At 38.3% G+C, this 17886-nt stretch overlaps 3 protein-coding genes across 3 annotated transcripts; 1 reads left to right on the top strand and 2 right to left on the bottom strand.

Annotated features, from left to right (window-relative positions):
• Positions 1-111: 111 nt before the first annotated feature.
• On the bottom strand, positions 112-8021 carry LOC114536021 (protein kinase C alpha type-like). Its single transcript, XM_028557366.1, has 16 exons — positions 7818-8021; positions 7654-7688; positions 7439-7518; positions 7157-7268; positions 6933-7073; positions 5083-5239; positions 4612-4843; positions 4257-4397; positions 3876-4049; positions 3306-3397; positions 3135-3197; positions 2907-3045; positions 2630-2710; positions 2148-2255; positions 1332-1472; positions 112-1210 (listed from the first exon to the last, which is right to left on the bottom strand). The coding sequence occupies exons 1-16, from the start codon at positions 7970-7972 to the stop codon at positions 1061-1063; spliced, it is 2001 nt and encodes a 666-aa protein (XP_028413167.1). The 5' UTR covers positions 7973-8021; the 3' UTR covers positions 112-1060.
• A 583-nt stretch (positions 8022-8604) lies between these two features.
• On the top strand, positions 8605-9602 carry LOC114536045 (ubiquitin-like protein ATG12). The gene is made up of 4 exons (XM_028557402.1): positions 8605-8768; positions 8847-8983; positions 9064-9126; positions 9390-9602. The coding sequence occupies exons 1-4, from the start codon at positions 8630-8632 to the stop codon at positions 9447-9449; spliced, it is 399 nt and encodes a 132-aa protein (XP_028413203.1). The 5' UTR covers positions 8605-8629; the 3' UTR covers positions 9450-9602.
• Positions 9603-9873: 271 nt separating this feature from the next.
• Positions 9874-15129, bottom strand: LOC114536022 (cilia- and flagella-associated protein 52-like). The gene is made up of 15 exons (XM_028557367.1): positions 14984-15129; positions 14063-14399; positions 13568-13696; positions 13280-13379; positions 13131-13187; positions 12739-12899; positions 12503-12560; positions 12305-12417; positions 11959-12107; positions 11382-11591; positions 11081-11121; positions 10855-10901; positions 10674-10776; positions 10412-10546; positions 9874-10197 (listed from the first exon to the last, which is right to left on the bottom strand). Exons 1-15 carry the CDS (start codon positions 15045-15047, stop codon positions 10051-10053), a joined length of 1851 nt encoding a protein of 616 aa, XP_028413168.1. The 5' UTR covers positions 15048-15129; the 3' UTR covers positions 9874-10050.
• Positions 15130-17886: the final 2757 nt, after the last annotated feature.

Raw genomic sequence — 17886 nt, forward strand, 5'->3', positions numbered from 1 at the left:
GGTAAAGGCCACACCCATGAAATTTGGGTAGTGGGTATGTTTCATGTCTAGTATAATGCCCAAGAAAGGTATTGAATCAAAATATTTGGAAGAAACAATCTTTACTGAGATTACATCTGTTACGTAAAAATATAATCAAAATTTTACTTTAATTACAACACACTAGGGACATAACAACTGGTAATAATAACATTTTAATAGATCAATTTATCCCATTTTTATACAAAACAGAGTGAAAAGTAACGCACACACGACAATTTCTCAGGCCGATCCGAAAGGCTTCTGCCCGATGTTAATGGCCGTTGTTGAAAGTACATAATGACGTCATAATGACGTTGTCACGTATATTTTAAATAACAATCGGCCCAAGGATTGTCTGTGTGAGAATGTAGCTTAAAATGATAACTTAGATGCTCTTTCTTCTACTTTCTACCACACGCGTGTACAAGTTACTCAATATTGGTTGTCTCGTCCAAAGGAACATCACGAGAAATGAAGTGGAGCTCACACTAAGTTGTGCTGTTTACATGAGCCCGGTTACCCGAGATTCAACGAAGCGTGAGAGGACTTTGAGGTATTGAAATAAGTGTTTATGACACCAAACAAGTACATGCTATTGTTGTGGTGATCATACGACTGCCAGGAACATGTTATCTGTTCATTTCAATACCTCAAAATCATCTCATGCTTCGTTGAATCTCGGGTAACCGGGCTCATGTAAACAGCCCCTAAGTTGTGTTGTTAGAATTTTCTGCCACAGTTATCATTGCTGCTGATGTTCAACGTTTTTACGCTTGATTTAGACACAACATTATTGAATCATATTGCCAAAAAAAAACTGAAAATGTGTCGTAAAACATCGTGTTTTTTTCCTGTTAAACAGCAGACTCAAAACTCTTGGCTTGTGTGCATTTATCAAACTAGAATTCGTGCGAAAAGGCAGATCTTGTACAAAAACGGACGCCCGTTTTGTTACTCTGTGCATTGGATTAATTTAGATAATATAATTTAACATACCTAGCGCTATGATTACCTACAGCACCAAATAGTCATGCATGTGTTAATTGCTTGAAAACTCAGGATTTACAAACGAAAAACCGGCGAAATCTCCCTGGTTAATATTGGCGATAAATGACTTGTCACAAGGCGTCAACCTGGCGGCCTCGTCCGTAAATTCCGCGTCAAAATTGTCGAAAGATCGCTTCGATTTCTGCAAAGAAAATAATCGAATATTACATGAAGTATTGTGACAACAAATTAGCCTATCATCGATACACTATCCAGGCCTTATTGTCAGATCAGTGGATCAAATTTAGACGCCTGAAACTCACAATTTTTGGTTTAAACGGAGGCTGTATTTCTTTGTTTTCCAACTTTCTCCAATCGATATACCGAAAGAAGACGTGATCTTTGATGTCCCGTTCTGTGTTGGAACCTGAGCCCAGTCGTTTGTCGGGATGCTTCGTAAGGAACTAGAAGAACATAAAAAATCAAGTGTTTTTAAGTGTTTTCAAGAAATTCCCATGATTTACGATTAGTTTTGTACTAAAAATAGATTTGCGAATGTGGGAGTCAAGATGCTACTGATGTACAAACTCCTAATAAGGTAACCCATGCTAGGATTGATTCAGTGCATCCAGTGTCATATTGCAGTCTGCAACGTACGTGCGTCGCGGACCGCAATATGACACTGGACACAGATGGCACCAGATTACACTGGATTACACCCCCTCATTAAATGCTGCGCATAGTTCTCGCGAGGTAGCGCCTGTTAATCCTTCGCGTTTTAAAGAGTTCTTTATCTCTTGCAATCTCTGTTTTTCCTGACAGCTAAAAATAACCACTTTAGAGACTTTGTAGAAACAAGTCCAATATTCGGTCGGTGTTCCCTCTCAAAAGAATATAAAGATTTTTTATCAACTTTTATCGATTCACTTGGAATGCAATTTTTAGATGCAATTTTTGTCGTTTTAAAAAGAATCTCGGTCGGAAATGTTTTTGAGAGACACAGAAATATTCTTTTAAAAATAATATCAGCTTCGTTTAGAATATTGTGTTATAAGAACTTTGAAGTAGAAAATAAAACGCCGGTTCTTTGCAGTTACATTCAATGAAGCATAAAAGGTTTCGGAAGACGCGATACGTACCCCTTTGATAATCGATGTTCCTTCCTTGGATAGTGACTTCGGACACGAGACACTGTGTTCTAAAATCGAGTTGAATAACTCATCTTCATCATCACCATCAAACGGAGGCTAAAAAAAAGGAACTCTGTTGAGTTTTAAGTCCCGTTCACACTTTCGAAAGGCTGGCGCAAGAACTAAATTCCAATATAACCAGGGAGCAGCGTGGCAGCGTCTTCAAAAAACTTAGCATGATAGCATCAAATGTGGTATAACAACTGCCTAAAATAGACAAAACACTTCTCGACGTTTCGACCTGAGGGCCTTCGTCAGGAGAATTGTTATGATTGCAAGAGCTGTCATAACAAGCTCCAAGCCAAAGTTCTCGAGACCGCCAGTCATGCAAGCCACAAAGGAGTCTTCGGTTTTTTAGTCAAGCCCTTCCTGAGAGTTCAACTTTCAGTCAAGTGTCAACAGATGAAGAGATATGTCAGTGGTTTCCCTACCTGCCCAACTAACATCTCAAAGATCAAGACGCCAAGGGCCCACCAATCGACTGCGAACGAATAAGCCTGATACGCCACTATCTACAGTAAAATATTAAAGGGAAAAGGAGCATTTTTAGTCTCTCTAATACTTATCCATTTTCGCTATAGGAATACAGGGAACCGACAGGTCTTAATTCTTCTGTAGGCAATTTATCAACTTGTATCAATATAGAGCCTCTTGTGACCATCAAAGTCCCCACAGTTCCCTGCTAGGTCATGATAATATCTCTCTTACCTCAGGGGCGATGTAATCTGGTGTACCACAAAACGTCTGCGTTTTCTTCGGATGGAACATATTTTCTTTGCACATGCCAAAATCAGCGATCTTAATGTGACCATCACTGTCCAGCATCACGTTGTCCAGTTTCAGATCCCTGAATGAAAAACGTATTGAGATCAGAAGTTTACAAATGCCCTTAGGTCATTCGAAGTCGCTGCCTCTGCAAAGGTCCTCCTCACCCACCTGTAGATTATTCCCCTGTGATGTAGATGCAACAGTCCAAGGACGATTTCTGCAGCATAAAATCTAAAAGAAACAATTCATTGTACGTGTGAATTTCAGGATACAAGAATACATTCGCAAATATTGACAAACAGCTTTGGATAGATATTCTCGGAACGTCATGAAACTTACGCGGCACGTGGTTCTTTAAATTTTCCAGAATTCTGGATGTGAAACATGAGATCTCCACCATTGATGTACTCCATCACAAAGAAAAGACGATCCTAAAAACAGAGATAAAAGTACATGGCTAAGAAACAATCTTTCCTGGTTTGTCTACCATCATGAAACATGGCTAAGAAACAATCTTTCCTGGTTTGTCTACCATCATGAAACATGGCTAAGAAACAATCTTTCCTGGTTTGTCTACCTTCATGAAACATGGCTAAGAAACAATGTTTCCTGGTTTGTCTACCTTCATGAAACATGGCTAAGAAACAATGTTTCCTGGTTTGTCTACCTTCATGAAACATGGCTAGGAAACAATCTTTCCTGGTTTGTCTACCATCATGAAACATGGCTAGGAAACAATGTTTCCTGGTTTGTCCATCCTCAGGAAACATGGCTAGAAAACAATGCTTCCTGGTTTGTCTACGTTCATGAAACATGGCTGGGGAACATTGCTTCCTGGTTTGTCTACTATCATTAAAGATGGTTTATCAACAAAGGTTTTTGTTACTACCGTGTTTTGGCCTTACTCACCACGGTCTGGAAGCAACAGAAAAGGTTGGTAAGAAAGGCAGGTTTGTTTGACAATGCCAACACACGCTTCTCAATCATTGTGCAGTCAACATCATTTCCTTGAACTATCACATCTTTCTTTAAAACTTTGATGGCAAACACATCTTGTGTAGACTTCAGTTCTGCAAGCATCACCTGATTTGAAAAATTTACAACAATCAAAATTAACCATCAGCTTATTATAGAATACTACCTACACTGGACCACCACGTTTGAGATATCTTTCTCAGGTAGTTCAGACACAAACCACGACAGCTTATTGTAGAATACTACCTACACTAGACCACCACATTTGAGATATCTTTCTCAGGTAGTTCAAACACATGTCATAAATTTACCAACCTTGCCAAAACTGCCTTTTCCAAGAACTTTAAGGAAATTAAAGTCTTCCATGCTGTGACGCTTGTTGTTGTTATTTGTTTGAACATGAGTTTCAGACTTCGACTGCTCATGCGCTTGATCCACTTCCTGTTTCGGTTGGAACTGAAATTTAAAAAAAAATGGATTATACAAACTGGTCAGTCACGAATTATAGCATTTTTAGCTAGAGTCATTTTGTGGAAACAATCAAGGAGTAATCACTCTTCATTCATTATCTCTCTTCTCATCTCTCATACTGAAAACATACAGAGCAAAATGCAATATTTACAAGAGCAGAGACTGACAATTGCCAGACAACTTTGGGTTAGGCAAATACCTTGAATTTTTTCGACAATTCAGCAATTGCTTGTCCTACATCCTCGTTGATAGGAATATTGTAAAACTCTCCCTCCTCGGCAGTCAACAACTTGAACCATCCTTCATGCGACTTATTAAGCAGCTCTGATACGCCAAACGAGAGGGAACCCATGAAGTCATTCCTTGTCGCCCTATCCCAGTCCCAAACCTCCACGGACAAACGCCTATCATGGTCACGTTGTTCAATTGAACTGTGGGAAAGTAAAAATCAAAACCACCATCAGAAGTGAATTGCATTTTGTCAACAAACCTTCACAGAAAGTTATGTAATAGTTCTTTAGCTGACTAAATTGGCATTTTAAATCATTGAGTTTCAAACCTTTCCCTTTTGCATAAGGTCAGGCCTGATGGTACTTATGCAATGCCCGAAATATCTTCCACCTTGGTAGATATGACAATTTGGTTTAGCAAGCAAATTGGATGCACTTACAATTGAAATGTTTCATTGAAAACAGGATTCAATGTTTTCTTTATGATTTCTGTCTTTTGTTTGGTTGTGGTACCTGAATCTGGGACAAGTTTCAGTTTCACATAGGGATCTGATAGGCCATTGGGATCCATTGGGATAAGGTTCTTCGCTTCTCGGACTGCAAACAAGAAGCATGCAATTTAGCTAATGTTAAAACCTATTTGAGTTCGGTTGGATGACTATATTGTGTCTAAGAGCCTATGTTTTCCTGTTAAAGACAGGATCTTTGGGTTTGAAATAAAGTATACAAGCTGTAATATAACAAGAGAGTAGCATGGCAGTGTCTTAATTCAAACAACTTTGCATTAAATGTGGTATATAACAAGTGCCTAAATATAGACAAAAACACTTCTTAATGATATTGGAATACTAATTCTTCTGACAAAGACCTTTAAGTCAAAATATTGAGAAGTTCTTTCAGCTATCTTAGGCAGTTGTTATACCACATTTGATGCATTTAAGCTCTAGTCTAATTCCTCAAAACATTAACTGTCAGTTGATGAACTAAACTATCTTCTAGCACTCCTGCATCAAGATGCACTAATCCACTTGAGGAAAAATTTACTCTTGTCTGTATGTACAGCCAGATGATGCTACTCATCAGTGAATTAAGACCAACTGTCATACAGTTATTTAACACATGGCCTCTGTTTCCTAAACTTGGCTGGCTTGCTCAGAAATGAATGAGCTAAATAAACAAGGGGCAAGAGGCATAAAAAAGCTTTTATCTGAATTCTGTGGTTTCTTATAGAAAAACCACACAAGCTAATTAATACACAATGTAGTAATCCACTGAGCCACTATCTTAGCTTATCTGGCGTAATTATATCTATTAAACATATGTCTCCAATATCGAAAATACACATACTCAGCAAACAAATTATGCCATGCATATTAAATTTTCATTTCCTGGGGTTTCTAAATTAAATCTAACATTTCAACCTTTCTTACAGGAATAATGCATATTGATTCTTTTAAAAGGATAACAAAACACACCGCGTCGCTAAAAGCTCGTAACCTTCTCGTTAATTATAGAGCAGAATATATTTTCAAAAGCGTATTACAAGATAGATTTGTTCAGCTTTTCAACATGTTAATAAATACTCATTTTCAAGGAATATTTAAGTGACCATTTATTCTATTCTCCGAAAATTTTCCACTTCAAGAAGGAAAAAGGGGAGAACGTTTTGCGTTATATAACGAACATAAACGCTTAATGACCTTCAAAACAAAGCCCACAAAAAATGCATATAATTCGCGTTGTTTCCTAATGCTTGCAGGAGAACACGAATGATATTTCAAGACTTTTCTATACGTAAGTGCCGAGAAATGTGTTTGGAGATCATTAGAGCAATTAGAACAATCCCTCAATGTTATTTTTCCGCGAAAATAACTATGTGGAAAGCGAGAAAATATACAAAAAGGTTACAGCTGTACAACATTGCAAGCCACTCCCCCTCTATAGCGAAATATTTAATTTACACCGATGCAGAACACAAGCCGAACAAAAGCAATTTTAACTCCCAAAATAGACACCCTTACACCGTTTATTTCAAGTTGTAATGCATTACATATTGCATTGACACATTTCCGGAACTTTGCAACTTGGGACAACATCAGACGAAAAACTATAATACTTGTGGCAGCCGTCATATTATTGATATTTCACTTGCATGTCTGTCGGCTAAACTCATAACATAGATACTTCCTCTAGTATGCAAACGTCTCGCAAAGCAAAATAACAAACGTTTAAAGAAATAACGATATTTGGGCCTCTGTAAACACGCTTTGCACTCTCGTAGAACCCTCACCTTCGACTGTAAGTTTGCCAACTCCACTCGACCCTTTGAATGACACGCTTAGGTGAATTCTTCCTCGCTTTTCGGTATGATCTGCCCCGCATAATTTCGGTATAACTTTCTCGCAGCGTTTGTGAATGTTTATTTGACAATCTGCTCGGCGAAAATGACAAAAGAGTACTTCACGACTGTTTGAATTGCAAGATTTTTATCGCCGTGCACGCAAACAAACGTACCTGAGCATTGTAGTCCCTGCTTGATCAGACCATAGAGCAAAGATCCGCAATGATCGCAAAAAGTGGGACTTGTATACGTGTGAACTTTGAAAGAATGTGGGCTTACGGGCGCCTAAAATAAAGGACTTTATCAACGCTAAGCTCCGATATTATACCAAGCCATATCATGTCCGTTCTAGGTATTTAAACGACGAAACGTAGACACAACAACTTGTGTGTATATTTCGTGGGAACAATTTACTTATCTGACAGGACTAAATGGTGTAGTTTTGCTTGAGATACCTCAGTGCTGTTGATGTCAGCACCGGGACAATCGAAAGACACGAATTCGTGGCATCTTCGATGTACGACAAAGCCACAATCTATAATTTAACATTGGAAGGGGGCAATTAATTCCCAACAAGCTTTCACTTTTTATACACAATACAGTATGTTTATAATCTTTTGCCTCAAAATTTAATCGAAATCCTCTGCCATTCAGCAAAATGAATACGTACCTTGGCATTGAAAGCCTTGTTTGCCCACAAATCCCCTAAAAGTCAAGAATCATCGGAAATCATTACATTTTAAACCACAGAGTCAGCGATAGGAACACACTGGAGCCTCGAAAACAAAGTTCATTTCATATTAACACCAGACACAAAATCAATTTAAGCCTCACCAGATAAAATCTTTGCAATGGGCGCAAAATGACGGTTGCTTTAAAAACGTTAGGACGAACTGATGCCCTTTAACGACAGAGACTTGCTGCTTTTTTATAGCGCCACGTCGATTCATACGATTAATTCCACCTCCACCTTCTTGATTGTCCGCCATATTATCCGGCCAAAGTGAGACGCTAGTCTGTGGGTACACCGGCTGCAAACTTGTAGATTTGAATAAATTTATATGCGGGCAAAAGGTTTTCACTACGTTCTGCGTGGGTGTAGGAACTAAATTTTTGCACGTTTTTCAGGCTTTTTTTTGTGAAGATATCGCCTAAATGCAAAGTACCTTATGATATAACTGAGATGAGTTGATGCTTTCGGATGTTTTTGAGTTTTTCATTCATACGCATTACGCAGGCTGACCCTATAAAAGGAGAGAGATTGCGTCACAGAGCAAGGAAGTCATAATACTGGGTGCGGTAGGCTCGTGATTTCTGAGATACTAGGAATCTTGCTCGAATTTCATCAGACAAGGTAAAATACCAGACATATTCAAAATTAAAATCGGATTGGAAAAAGTCGGGTGCAATGAATGAGGTGATTTTTAAGGTTTTCAATTTCGAAAAGTAGTTTATCAAAATAATACTGCGATTTTAAACTCATCCCATCTTGTTTTTGTTCCCATTTTTGAGCTTCACGTACAAGTATATTCTAAGAACTCTTACATTTGGGAGTTTCGGATTTATGTTACATCACGTATAGAAGAGAAATATACCGCGAAGCGAGGAAACGCGGGCTTTTCGAACGAGAACGCGTCAGTTTCAAGATGGCGGAAGTCAAGAGCGGTGAAAATGAAGGCGAAAAAACAAAACAAAACATCGAATTAGCCGACAAAGCACAAGCTCAGAAACAGACAGATGAAAAGAGTAATACAAGTAGTTCGCCTAAAGAGGCAAAATTCAAAAGTATGTTGCCTTAACTTTGATATTTCGTTTATTTTTAACTGGTTATTTTCTCACTTTTTTACATACTTTTCCCTTTAGTTGATGTTTTGTTAAAAGCCGCTGGAGATGCTCCCATTATGAAGAAAAAAAAGTGGGCGGTTGAGGCAAACAAAACCGTTGCATATTTAGTGGAATTCATTAGAAAATACATCAAATGCACCCCTGCAGATTCACTGGTCAGTGTTGTAGGTGGTCAATAAAGACTCAATATTCCATCAAAAGTCAAAGCATAATAAACTATTACCTTTTCTTTTAGTTTCTGTATGTCAATCAGTGCTTTGCACCTTATCCAGACCAACTCATCCAGAATCTTTATGAGGTCAGTAAATATTCATCCAGTTGCAATATAGAGATCAATCCAGGTACCCATACTAAGGATGAGAGTAATCAGCATCGCAATAATTTTTGGTCAACTCTCACTCCAAAATCCTCTGTAAATCCCTTTGAAGCCAAGTATGTACCTATCTTATCCTCACTCCTACTGTACTAGTTAACACCAACTGTTCCCAATTGAGAGTTACATCCCCCATTATCACCATCCAAGGTAGTAACTGTTGTGAATGACAAATAATTCTTTTACAGTGTTTTGGTGCTGATGGCAAGTTAGTTTTGTATTATTGCAAGACACAGGCATGGGGCTGAGAAGCAGACCGAACGAAACAGATAGAACAAATTGTAAAGTCAAATGCTAGAACTTACCACGAAATTTGTAAAAATCAAGATAATTAACATTACTGTAAATAGTTCAATATGTGAATAAAATTCACCCGTAATTTGAGGTCGATCATGCATGGAGTCGATATTTTAATACATTTATTATAACCTATATATGTTCTGGATCTTATCAACATATCTCCACAGACAGCCAAATGAAGATACATAATACAGTCTTGTACCCACGCATTAAAAATCCCCCCAGAATAAGCACACTACAGTGTTCTGTAAAAGATCAGTTACTACGCTCGATTTTCCTGGTGATTTATCTCAATATGAGAAGCTGGAGTCTCGTTCTTTTAATACTCAGCTAAGAAAACAAACCACAAAATATTAGACGTAATCCATCGGTTTTCCTAGACATATACGTTTGTATAAAATATATATTAGTTTTAAACATAAGGCACTGTTACTGTAGAACACAATATACATTAATATACGCAAGTCGACGTTGTCTTTCAACTATTTTCATATGTACATACATTAATTTGCAGATTTTAAGACAAAATGACAAAATGTTTTGTTTTATCTAATAAGGATACTTCCAACGAAGTATGGCACCATCTGCACTAACACTGACAATCCATTGTCTGTTGGGACAAATTTTTAATCTTGTAATATCACCACTATGACCTTGACCAACGTGCGTGATGGATCCTTCCCCGTAGTGCCATACCTATACAAAAGACGTTTTTAAATTTATACAGCATAACTCCATCCTTTCTAAACTGTTCTTCCTAGAGGTCTAGTAAGGATCATCTCTTATTGATCCAGTGTTACTACAGGAGGACACCTAAACTAAACTAACTTTATTTATACTGGATAGTTCTATCAGCTCTAAACTGTTCTTCCTAGAGCTCTGGTCAAAGGAGCGCTAGACAGTCAGTTACCTTGATAAGTTTATCAGCGCCTCCCGTGACAAGGTATGTTCCATCAGAGGAGATGTCTAAGCCCTCGATTGATCCAGACTTCGACCCCTCCAGTTCACGAATCTGAGAACCATCGAATGTCTCCCAGTAGGCAATCTTAAAAAATTGAAATGGTGGTAAAACGTCAGTGAAATGAAATGAATCCTGCCACGGTCATACCAAGTGTCGTAAGCACAAAACAAACATTTTCAATGCATTTCAGACAAATTTGACTGCCACGCACCTTTCTATCCGTGCCTGCTGTTAAAATCTGACACTCGTCTGGCTGATAGCAGATAGCTTTGAACAAAGTGTTGGCGAAGATTACTTGGTTTCGTACAAAACGCCTGTAGCAAGAAATACTCACGTTATTATACCCACGTTCAAACCTGTTTCCAGTTTAATTCATTCAAGCATTTCCTTACTTTAAATCCCATATAATGCAGCTTCCGTCTGTGCTGGCAGTCACACACTAAAAAGGAATATAACTTTTTGCAATTATATACACAAAATATACTAACAGCAACGTGCACGCATCTATACCAATTGAGCTATAAGACCGGTAACGATATGGATAATGAGTATAGCATCGCAGGATGAAATCAATCAGGAAGGAAAAAGGTCGGCGCAGAATAAAAACTGTCAATATACCTCTTCGTCGTTCTTGCGAATCTTGATGCAGGTAACCGATCCTTCATATTGAAAAAAAGATTAAGAATCAGAAAGATTAAGAATCAGGAAGATTAGGAATCAGAAAGATTAAGAATCAGAAAGATTAAGAATCACAAAGATTAAGAACTGATTCTAAGACAAGGTTTTAATGCACAAACAACAAGAAGCCTCTGGGAAAGTCTTTAATAACAAAATATCCTCAGTTTATCACGGATATTCTGAATTTTAACCACAAAAGGTTGTGCTCACTCCAGTTCAATAAACGAGTCCCCAGCAATACCTTTGTGCTCCTTCATCGCTTCCAACATCCTTTGTTGGACAGGTGAGATTGCCCAAACACGAACCTGTCCTTCCCCTCCCCCACTGATCAAATGTTGTCCATCTGAGGTGGTTGCTATGGCGGTCACGCCTTTGTTGTGGGCATCGTTAATTGTGTATATTAGTTTGCCGCTCTGAGGGGAGTAAGCACGTATCTTGTTGTCACTCCAGCCTGAGAAGTAACAGATTCATTGCAGTGAGGATCATCTCTTATTGATCCAGTGTTACTACAGGAGGAAACCTAAATTATGCTAACTTTATTTATACTGGATAGCTCTATCAGTTCTAAACTGTTCTTCCTAGAGGTCCAGTAAGGATCATCTCTTATTGATCCAGTGTTACTACAGGAGGAAACCTAAACTAAACTTACTTTATTTATACTGGATAGCTCTATCAGTTCTAAACTGTTCTTCCTAGAGGTCCAGTAAAGATCATCTCTTATTGATCCAGTGTTACTACAGGAGGAAACCTAAACTAAACTTACTTTATTTATACTGGATAGCTCTATCATGCAGTTCTATCATCTCATGTCAACCTACCACTGACAATAGCCTTGCCGTCATTAGTGACAGTCACAGCATTACAATCCATATTTGGGACAGTGACTCTCAACAATTCCTTGCTGGTGTTCGTGTTCCAAACACGAATATCATTCTTCGACGAGGTCACAAAAACATCGGAATATCCACTGCAGGAAAAGATATGATACAACTTGCATTTGAATCTTAAGATATCCAGCAATTATAGAGTTAAGACAGCAGACTGCAGCTTCAATATTATTATTGCTTGGACCTACTCAAAGTTAATGAACAATTTTTTTGTTAAGAGATGATATTAGGTTAACTAGATCAAGGCAGATGTTTGAATACTTGAACGTAGGCTTACTGTGGAAAAACGATATCAAAGATTTTCTCATAGTGGCAAGTGTTGATGAGTTCGCTGGTGAATTCGCTAAGATTGAATCGATACATCTGAGATATTTGCGTTCCTACGAAGAACTACAGACGAAGAAAAAAATTGATGCAAAGTCAGGCTAGCTTAATCCTCGGTTGATGCGTTACCTAATTTGTAATCTTCACTCACCTGATGTCCGGAGCCGCGTAACGTCAACGACGTGACAGCACCATCAACTTTGGCTGTCCTGTACATAAAACAAGTTAAAACTGAGACTTCTTGCTTATAATGAATCAATGGCAACAATACATAGACACCGTAAGGCAATAATTGAGCAAGCCTGGGGTTCTACACATGAAATGAACGGCTCTAACTAGAAGTTAGCTGTAATTTAAAGGTTTTTGAGATACGCTCAATTCAATTACCTGACTCGTTTGTATGTTTGGTTCTTCAACAGCGCAATGCTACCGTCTCCAGCTCCGATCAAAACATCACCAGTCTTTAGTATCTGTAATGCCTGAATACCCAGGCTGAATTTGTCTTTCTGTGGACCATGATGACGAAACAGCCTCGTTTTTATGTTCATCTAGAACGATCATACACATGAAATAAGAACGTTCCCGTGACAATGCGACCCATGGGACATCGATCTCTCCTGACAAAAGCCTTTGCTCTATAACTGGCTGCAGTCTAACACTGAAAGTGCTCCATTATGACTAACAAGACCATGAACACCCTCCTCTGCACTGAGCTAGGCTAGGGGGTACCCTACCCCACCTATCACCTTCCTAGGGCCATGCCTGCTCTGTTCACCTACTTCCAAAATATCACCGCTTGTTGTTCCACAGTAAAATGATTTGTCATCTTCAGCAACCTGTAAGAGACACATTTGAAATTCAACTTTGAACAAGGTTTCATATGATAAAATGGTCAGAATGCAACAAGATTGTTGTATGGATGCGGTACCTTGATGCACTTGATGATCCTTTTCAACTGTCCCATATTACAATCAGTTGGCCTGATCTTGCGGTTCTCAAGATCTAGCTCCCAGACTCTGAGGGTCTTACTACAGGAAAAACAGAAGATTTAATAGTGCATGGAGAGTTACAGTATAATATATAACCTTATTTTTAATCTACAAGGAGTTTGGAAACAGGGGAAATAGGGAACACATCTAGATGATACAAAACACTCCAGATTTTTTGTGATTCTGAATGTCAAACCAGGATAAATAAACCGATGTAGCTCACTTACTTTCCACCTGTGACAAAGAGTTCGTCGCTATGATTTGAAAAAGCAACAACATACGAGGTACCAGAGCTTGGCACCGCAGCTGGTGAACCACAGATTGCTTCTTTCTTTTTAATATTCCAGATGACAACACTAAACAAGTTAAAATACAACAGAAATGTTACGTTATCATAGAATATCTATTATTTTTGTTGGCATGAAATAGTATCAGGCCATTTTTTGAAATATATATACCAATAACAGTCAGATATATTGGCTAAGTTTTAGTGTGAAATATGATTTAGCAATAATCAATTTACTTTTCATGCCCGACAGCAATCAAATTTTCTAGTATGCTGCTGTTTCTTCTGGCATATACTAAGAACAATTTTGAATAAAATTTCTACTACTGAAAGTGCTAGCAAAATTGGATTGAGCAAAAATATGAACATTACATTTACATAGGTACACACATTTCTTTCTGCAAAACCTAATTCATACATCTTAATTCATCCTTACCTATTGTCATCCTGTCCTCCAAGCGAAACCAAATACTTATCATTTGGAGAAAATGCCAGCGCCTCCACCTTCACTTTATGCAGAGTCAGCAAGCAATATTTAGAGCACGTCTCATAGTCCCAGACAATTATGTCCGCCTTGAAGCCCATGTGTGTGACCTGGCCCGAAGCTATGTAGCGGCCAGTTTTGGACACGGCAATGCATGAAATGTTGTCAGTGTGACCAACAAGAAATCTCTGTTTACCACTGGTAATATGCTGGATGGTTATAGTGTTTCCAACAGAGTAGATTAAATGCTGTTCATCTGGATGTACCATCAGACCCCCTGGGATACAGCCTTTAAAAGTAACAAGGATCATTGCCGTTAATTAGATCATTTTATCATTTATGGAGAGGACTTCCAGATACGGTGCTTAATATATGTTGAATTTAATAGCTTAAAATATTATAGTTTGTCAAAACCCAACTATCAAAAGGCTAGAGCACAACTGTCCAGTCATCTAGATCTTGGTTAAATAAAATGCCACCTGGATGTGTCAAGTTCTCTATACAACTTTTTTTTACTCCAAAATGCAAAACTTACAAGTAAAGCAACAAATATTGCAGGGCTATACAGCGAATATAGCCTTCGTAAGCAAGATATGCAGAAATGAGAAAATCGCGTAATTCATCAATTAATATAAAAGTTTGTTCAGAAAGAATCAACGACAACGATTAATTGCATTTGTTAAGTTTAATTTCACAATCAAATCGCTGCCATTTCACAGTCAAATTCCGCTACTGTCTGCTGCAAGATCGCGATTTATTGCAGGATTTCAAGCAACAAATTTCAAAATATAAATTAAAGATCTACTGAAGACAAGTCAGGCAACCGGTTGCCATTCTATAAACTCTGTCATTCCTAATATTTTAACAGCTTACCGGCAAATCCGATGGTTGAAACCAGCTCTAGCTGTGCAAAATCTCCTGTCGTGTTCTCCATCATTAAATGTTTCCTCCTAAAGTGCAAAATTACTGAAAAATCCTGCGGTTTTTAGAGGCTTCGACAGTTCAAAACAGTTTTTCAAAAATACCTTGTTACTTGATCCTTGTTACTATGGCAACAAGAACGCGAACGTCATAGCGCATGCGCATTTAAACTCTGAGCTCAACGCTAACCCTGGATGGAAAAACGTTCGCTAATTATGTAATTAATGATTCCACAGCCTTATATATTTGTAGATTCTTTTGCGTCAGTGTTCTGGGAATCGAACCCAGAAGCCACACACGCGTGTTTATCACGTTTTGGTTTGGCCCCAGACATGGACACTGTTTTTTAAAGCCAAACAAAAAGGAGGGAAACCGGAGTGCCCGGAGAAAAACCCTCCAAAGGCAACCTGAATTTCAGGTTACCTGACCGGCGGTCCGAATTTGGTATTTTTATTAGAAATCGTCCGCAATGACAGTCCAGTTTAGTTTTTATCTGTACTAATATATATATATAGTACCGAGTGCTAGAAATTATCATGCAATTCTTAAGCTTTGTCAATTTCATCCTGATGGTGGTCTAACGTAAGCTGCGCGCGCATATCGTTGCAAAATAGAAAACTGCGCTTTGTCCGACAATGGCAACAAAAATTATTTCAATTATTCAAATTATCCGGCATTTTGAAAAGAAATGCTTCGTGTTCACGACTTGCATGCTTTTTCATCTCAAACCGATGTAGACAACAACACTCTTCTCACTGTTGAGACATGCACCTCATGCACTGTTTTTATTCTGTCCCACATGCAATTTACTCAATATCAACTATTTACAACAACAATCAATAATGTCCCTCACCTTTCCCACCGTATAACTATCTTTGGTAGACAGCATTTTATTTGCTTCGTTGCTCCATTCAAAACACTTGCGTTCTTCTTCAACAACATCTCGACGGTGGAGCGTGAAAGAAATTAAAAAACATAGTAAGTGTGTCAAAAACACTGTAAAGGTTCTTCTTTAGCTAAGAGAGTACTTGCAATATTAACCTACAGTTCAAGACCATGCCCCCAGATACCCTCCATTATACAAGTGTCCAGTTATCATGCAATGTAATAATATCATGTAATATACAGGGTACATTTTCTCATACAAACTTCATCAAGTTACTCAAAATCATAAAGGTTCATTTAAGGAACTGCATGCAACCCGAAAAATCAAAACCAACAAGGAAAACAGAAGAGTGTAGTGTCTGAACATCAAATAGTCATTTTTTCTTCTTTATTTCAAACTTCAAAATTCCATGCAAAAGTATAATTTTTGTTGCCATTGACGGACGGTCCTTCGCAACGCTCGCATCGACAGCAGGCTGAACAGAGAACTTATATAATCATATAAGTACTCGCGATTACATTCGTATTAATCTAAAATTAGGCTAATACGAATTCGATGATAATTTTCTCGCTGCGCGCGCGTCGCGCATGCTAATTGCATTTTCTTACTTTCATTTCAACGCTTTAAAGCCATCATGCAACTTCCGGATTTAAAATTCACACGCAAGTGACAAAACTTGGAATTTTTCATCGAGAAACCTCGAAAACACTCTCATAAGAGCTGTGAGAAATTTCCTGTTATCATGCATTGTCGGAAAGGGTGAAATGTCACTTGATGTGTGAATATACTAGGTTAGACCACCATCAGGAATCAATTCATGCACAAATCATGCACTAACATGAATCATGCATTACTCTAATTAGTATACCTATAGTATATACCTCAACCAGCTTCTACTTGTACACCCGTTTCATCGTCCATCATCTGATCTGATCCTGCGAAGATCGTTCATCATCTGATCCTGCGACGATCCTTCATCATCTGATCCTGCGACGATCCTTCGACATCTAATATGATTACACAACAAATATGACATCATTACTTTCCAAGAGAGAAATATCACTTATGTATAAAGCATTCAAGATAAAATGATCATTCAAAACCCGATAGCAGACCTCCAGCACTTCAACGCCACTCGTCCAAGGCCTTCGCATTGCGCACGCGAATACAAAATGTCATGCACGTTTTGTACGAAATAATCATCGTTTTCTTCATGCTCCTGAGAAAACTAAAACACTCGGCTATTATCTCCTTCCAAAATACAATTTCTCATGCATTTTATGTTCAGGCTCTCTGTGAGCGATATTTTTTTCCGGACTATCGTCGTTCAAGATGGAGGAACTACAAGTGATGGGGCCCCAAATCACTTGTATTTACTCCGCATGCGCTTGACACGACCAGGTTAAACCCATGCAAAAGCCGCAAGCCGAAAAATTAAAAATGAAGGAGGTAAACAGAAGAGTGTTGTTTCGCATATCTTGGACAAAATAGCCAAATCCCATGCAATTTTACCCATGCATATTTTCACCGAAATCAAATTGAGTTTTGTATTTGCGTGCATAAATGTCCCAAGGCAGCTCCGACACACTTGATTCCGACGATTCATTCAATCTAAAAAATAGAAAATCTCGGTAAAACAAAACAATTCACGGTCAAATGAAGCCTAGTTAAAAGGGGACTTGCTTTCCGAGTATTTTTTGTTTTGTGGTAAAACTGATTGACGTGGAAAGCAAATAAATCACTACAGCAAGATGAGATACTTTGGAAATAGAAAACTACAGTAAACAGGCTGAAATAACTCGGCACATATCAGGTCTTGAATAAAGTACATGCAATAACCAATGTAATTAAAGGTCTTTCCCTGTACAAAACTAACTCGAGCCTAAGGCGTTGAGGGACGAATTTTCACGATACTGCGTGTCCGAAAACCGCATTGTGTCAGACGGGAAAGTTTCAGCCATTTCTGGGG

Source organism: Dendronephthya gigantea, unplaced genomic scaffold, assembly GCF_004324835.1.
Source record: "Dendronephthya gigantea isolate DGI-Jeju-01 unplaced genomic scaffold, DenGig_1.0 000129F, whole genome shotgun sequence".
Classification (NCBI taxonomy): domain Eukaryota; kingdom Metazoa; phylum Cnidaria; class Anthozoa; order Malacalcyonacea; family Nephtheidae; genus Dendronephthya; species Dendronephthya gigantea.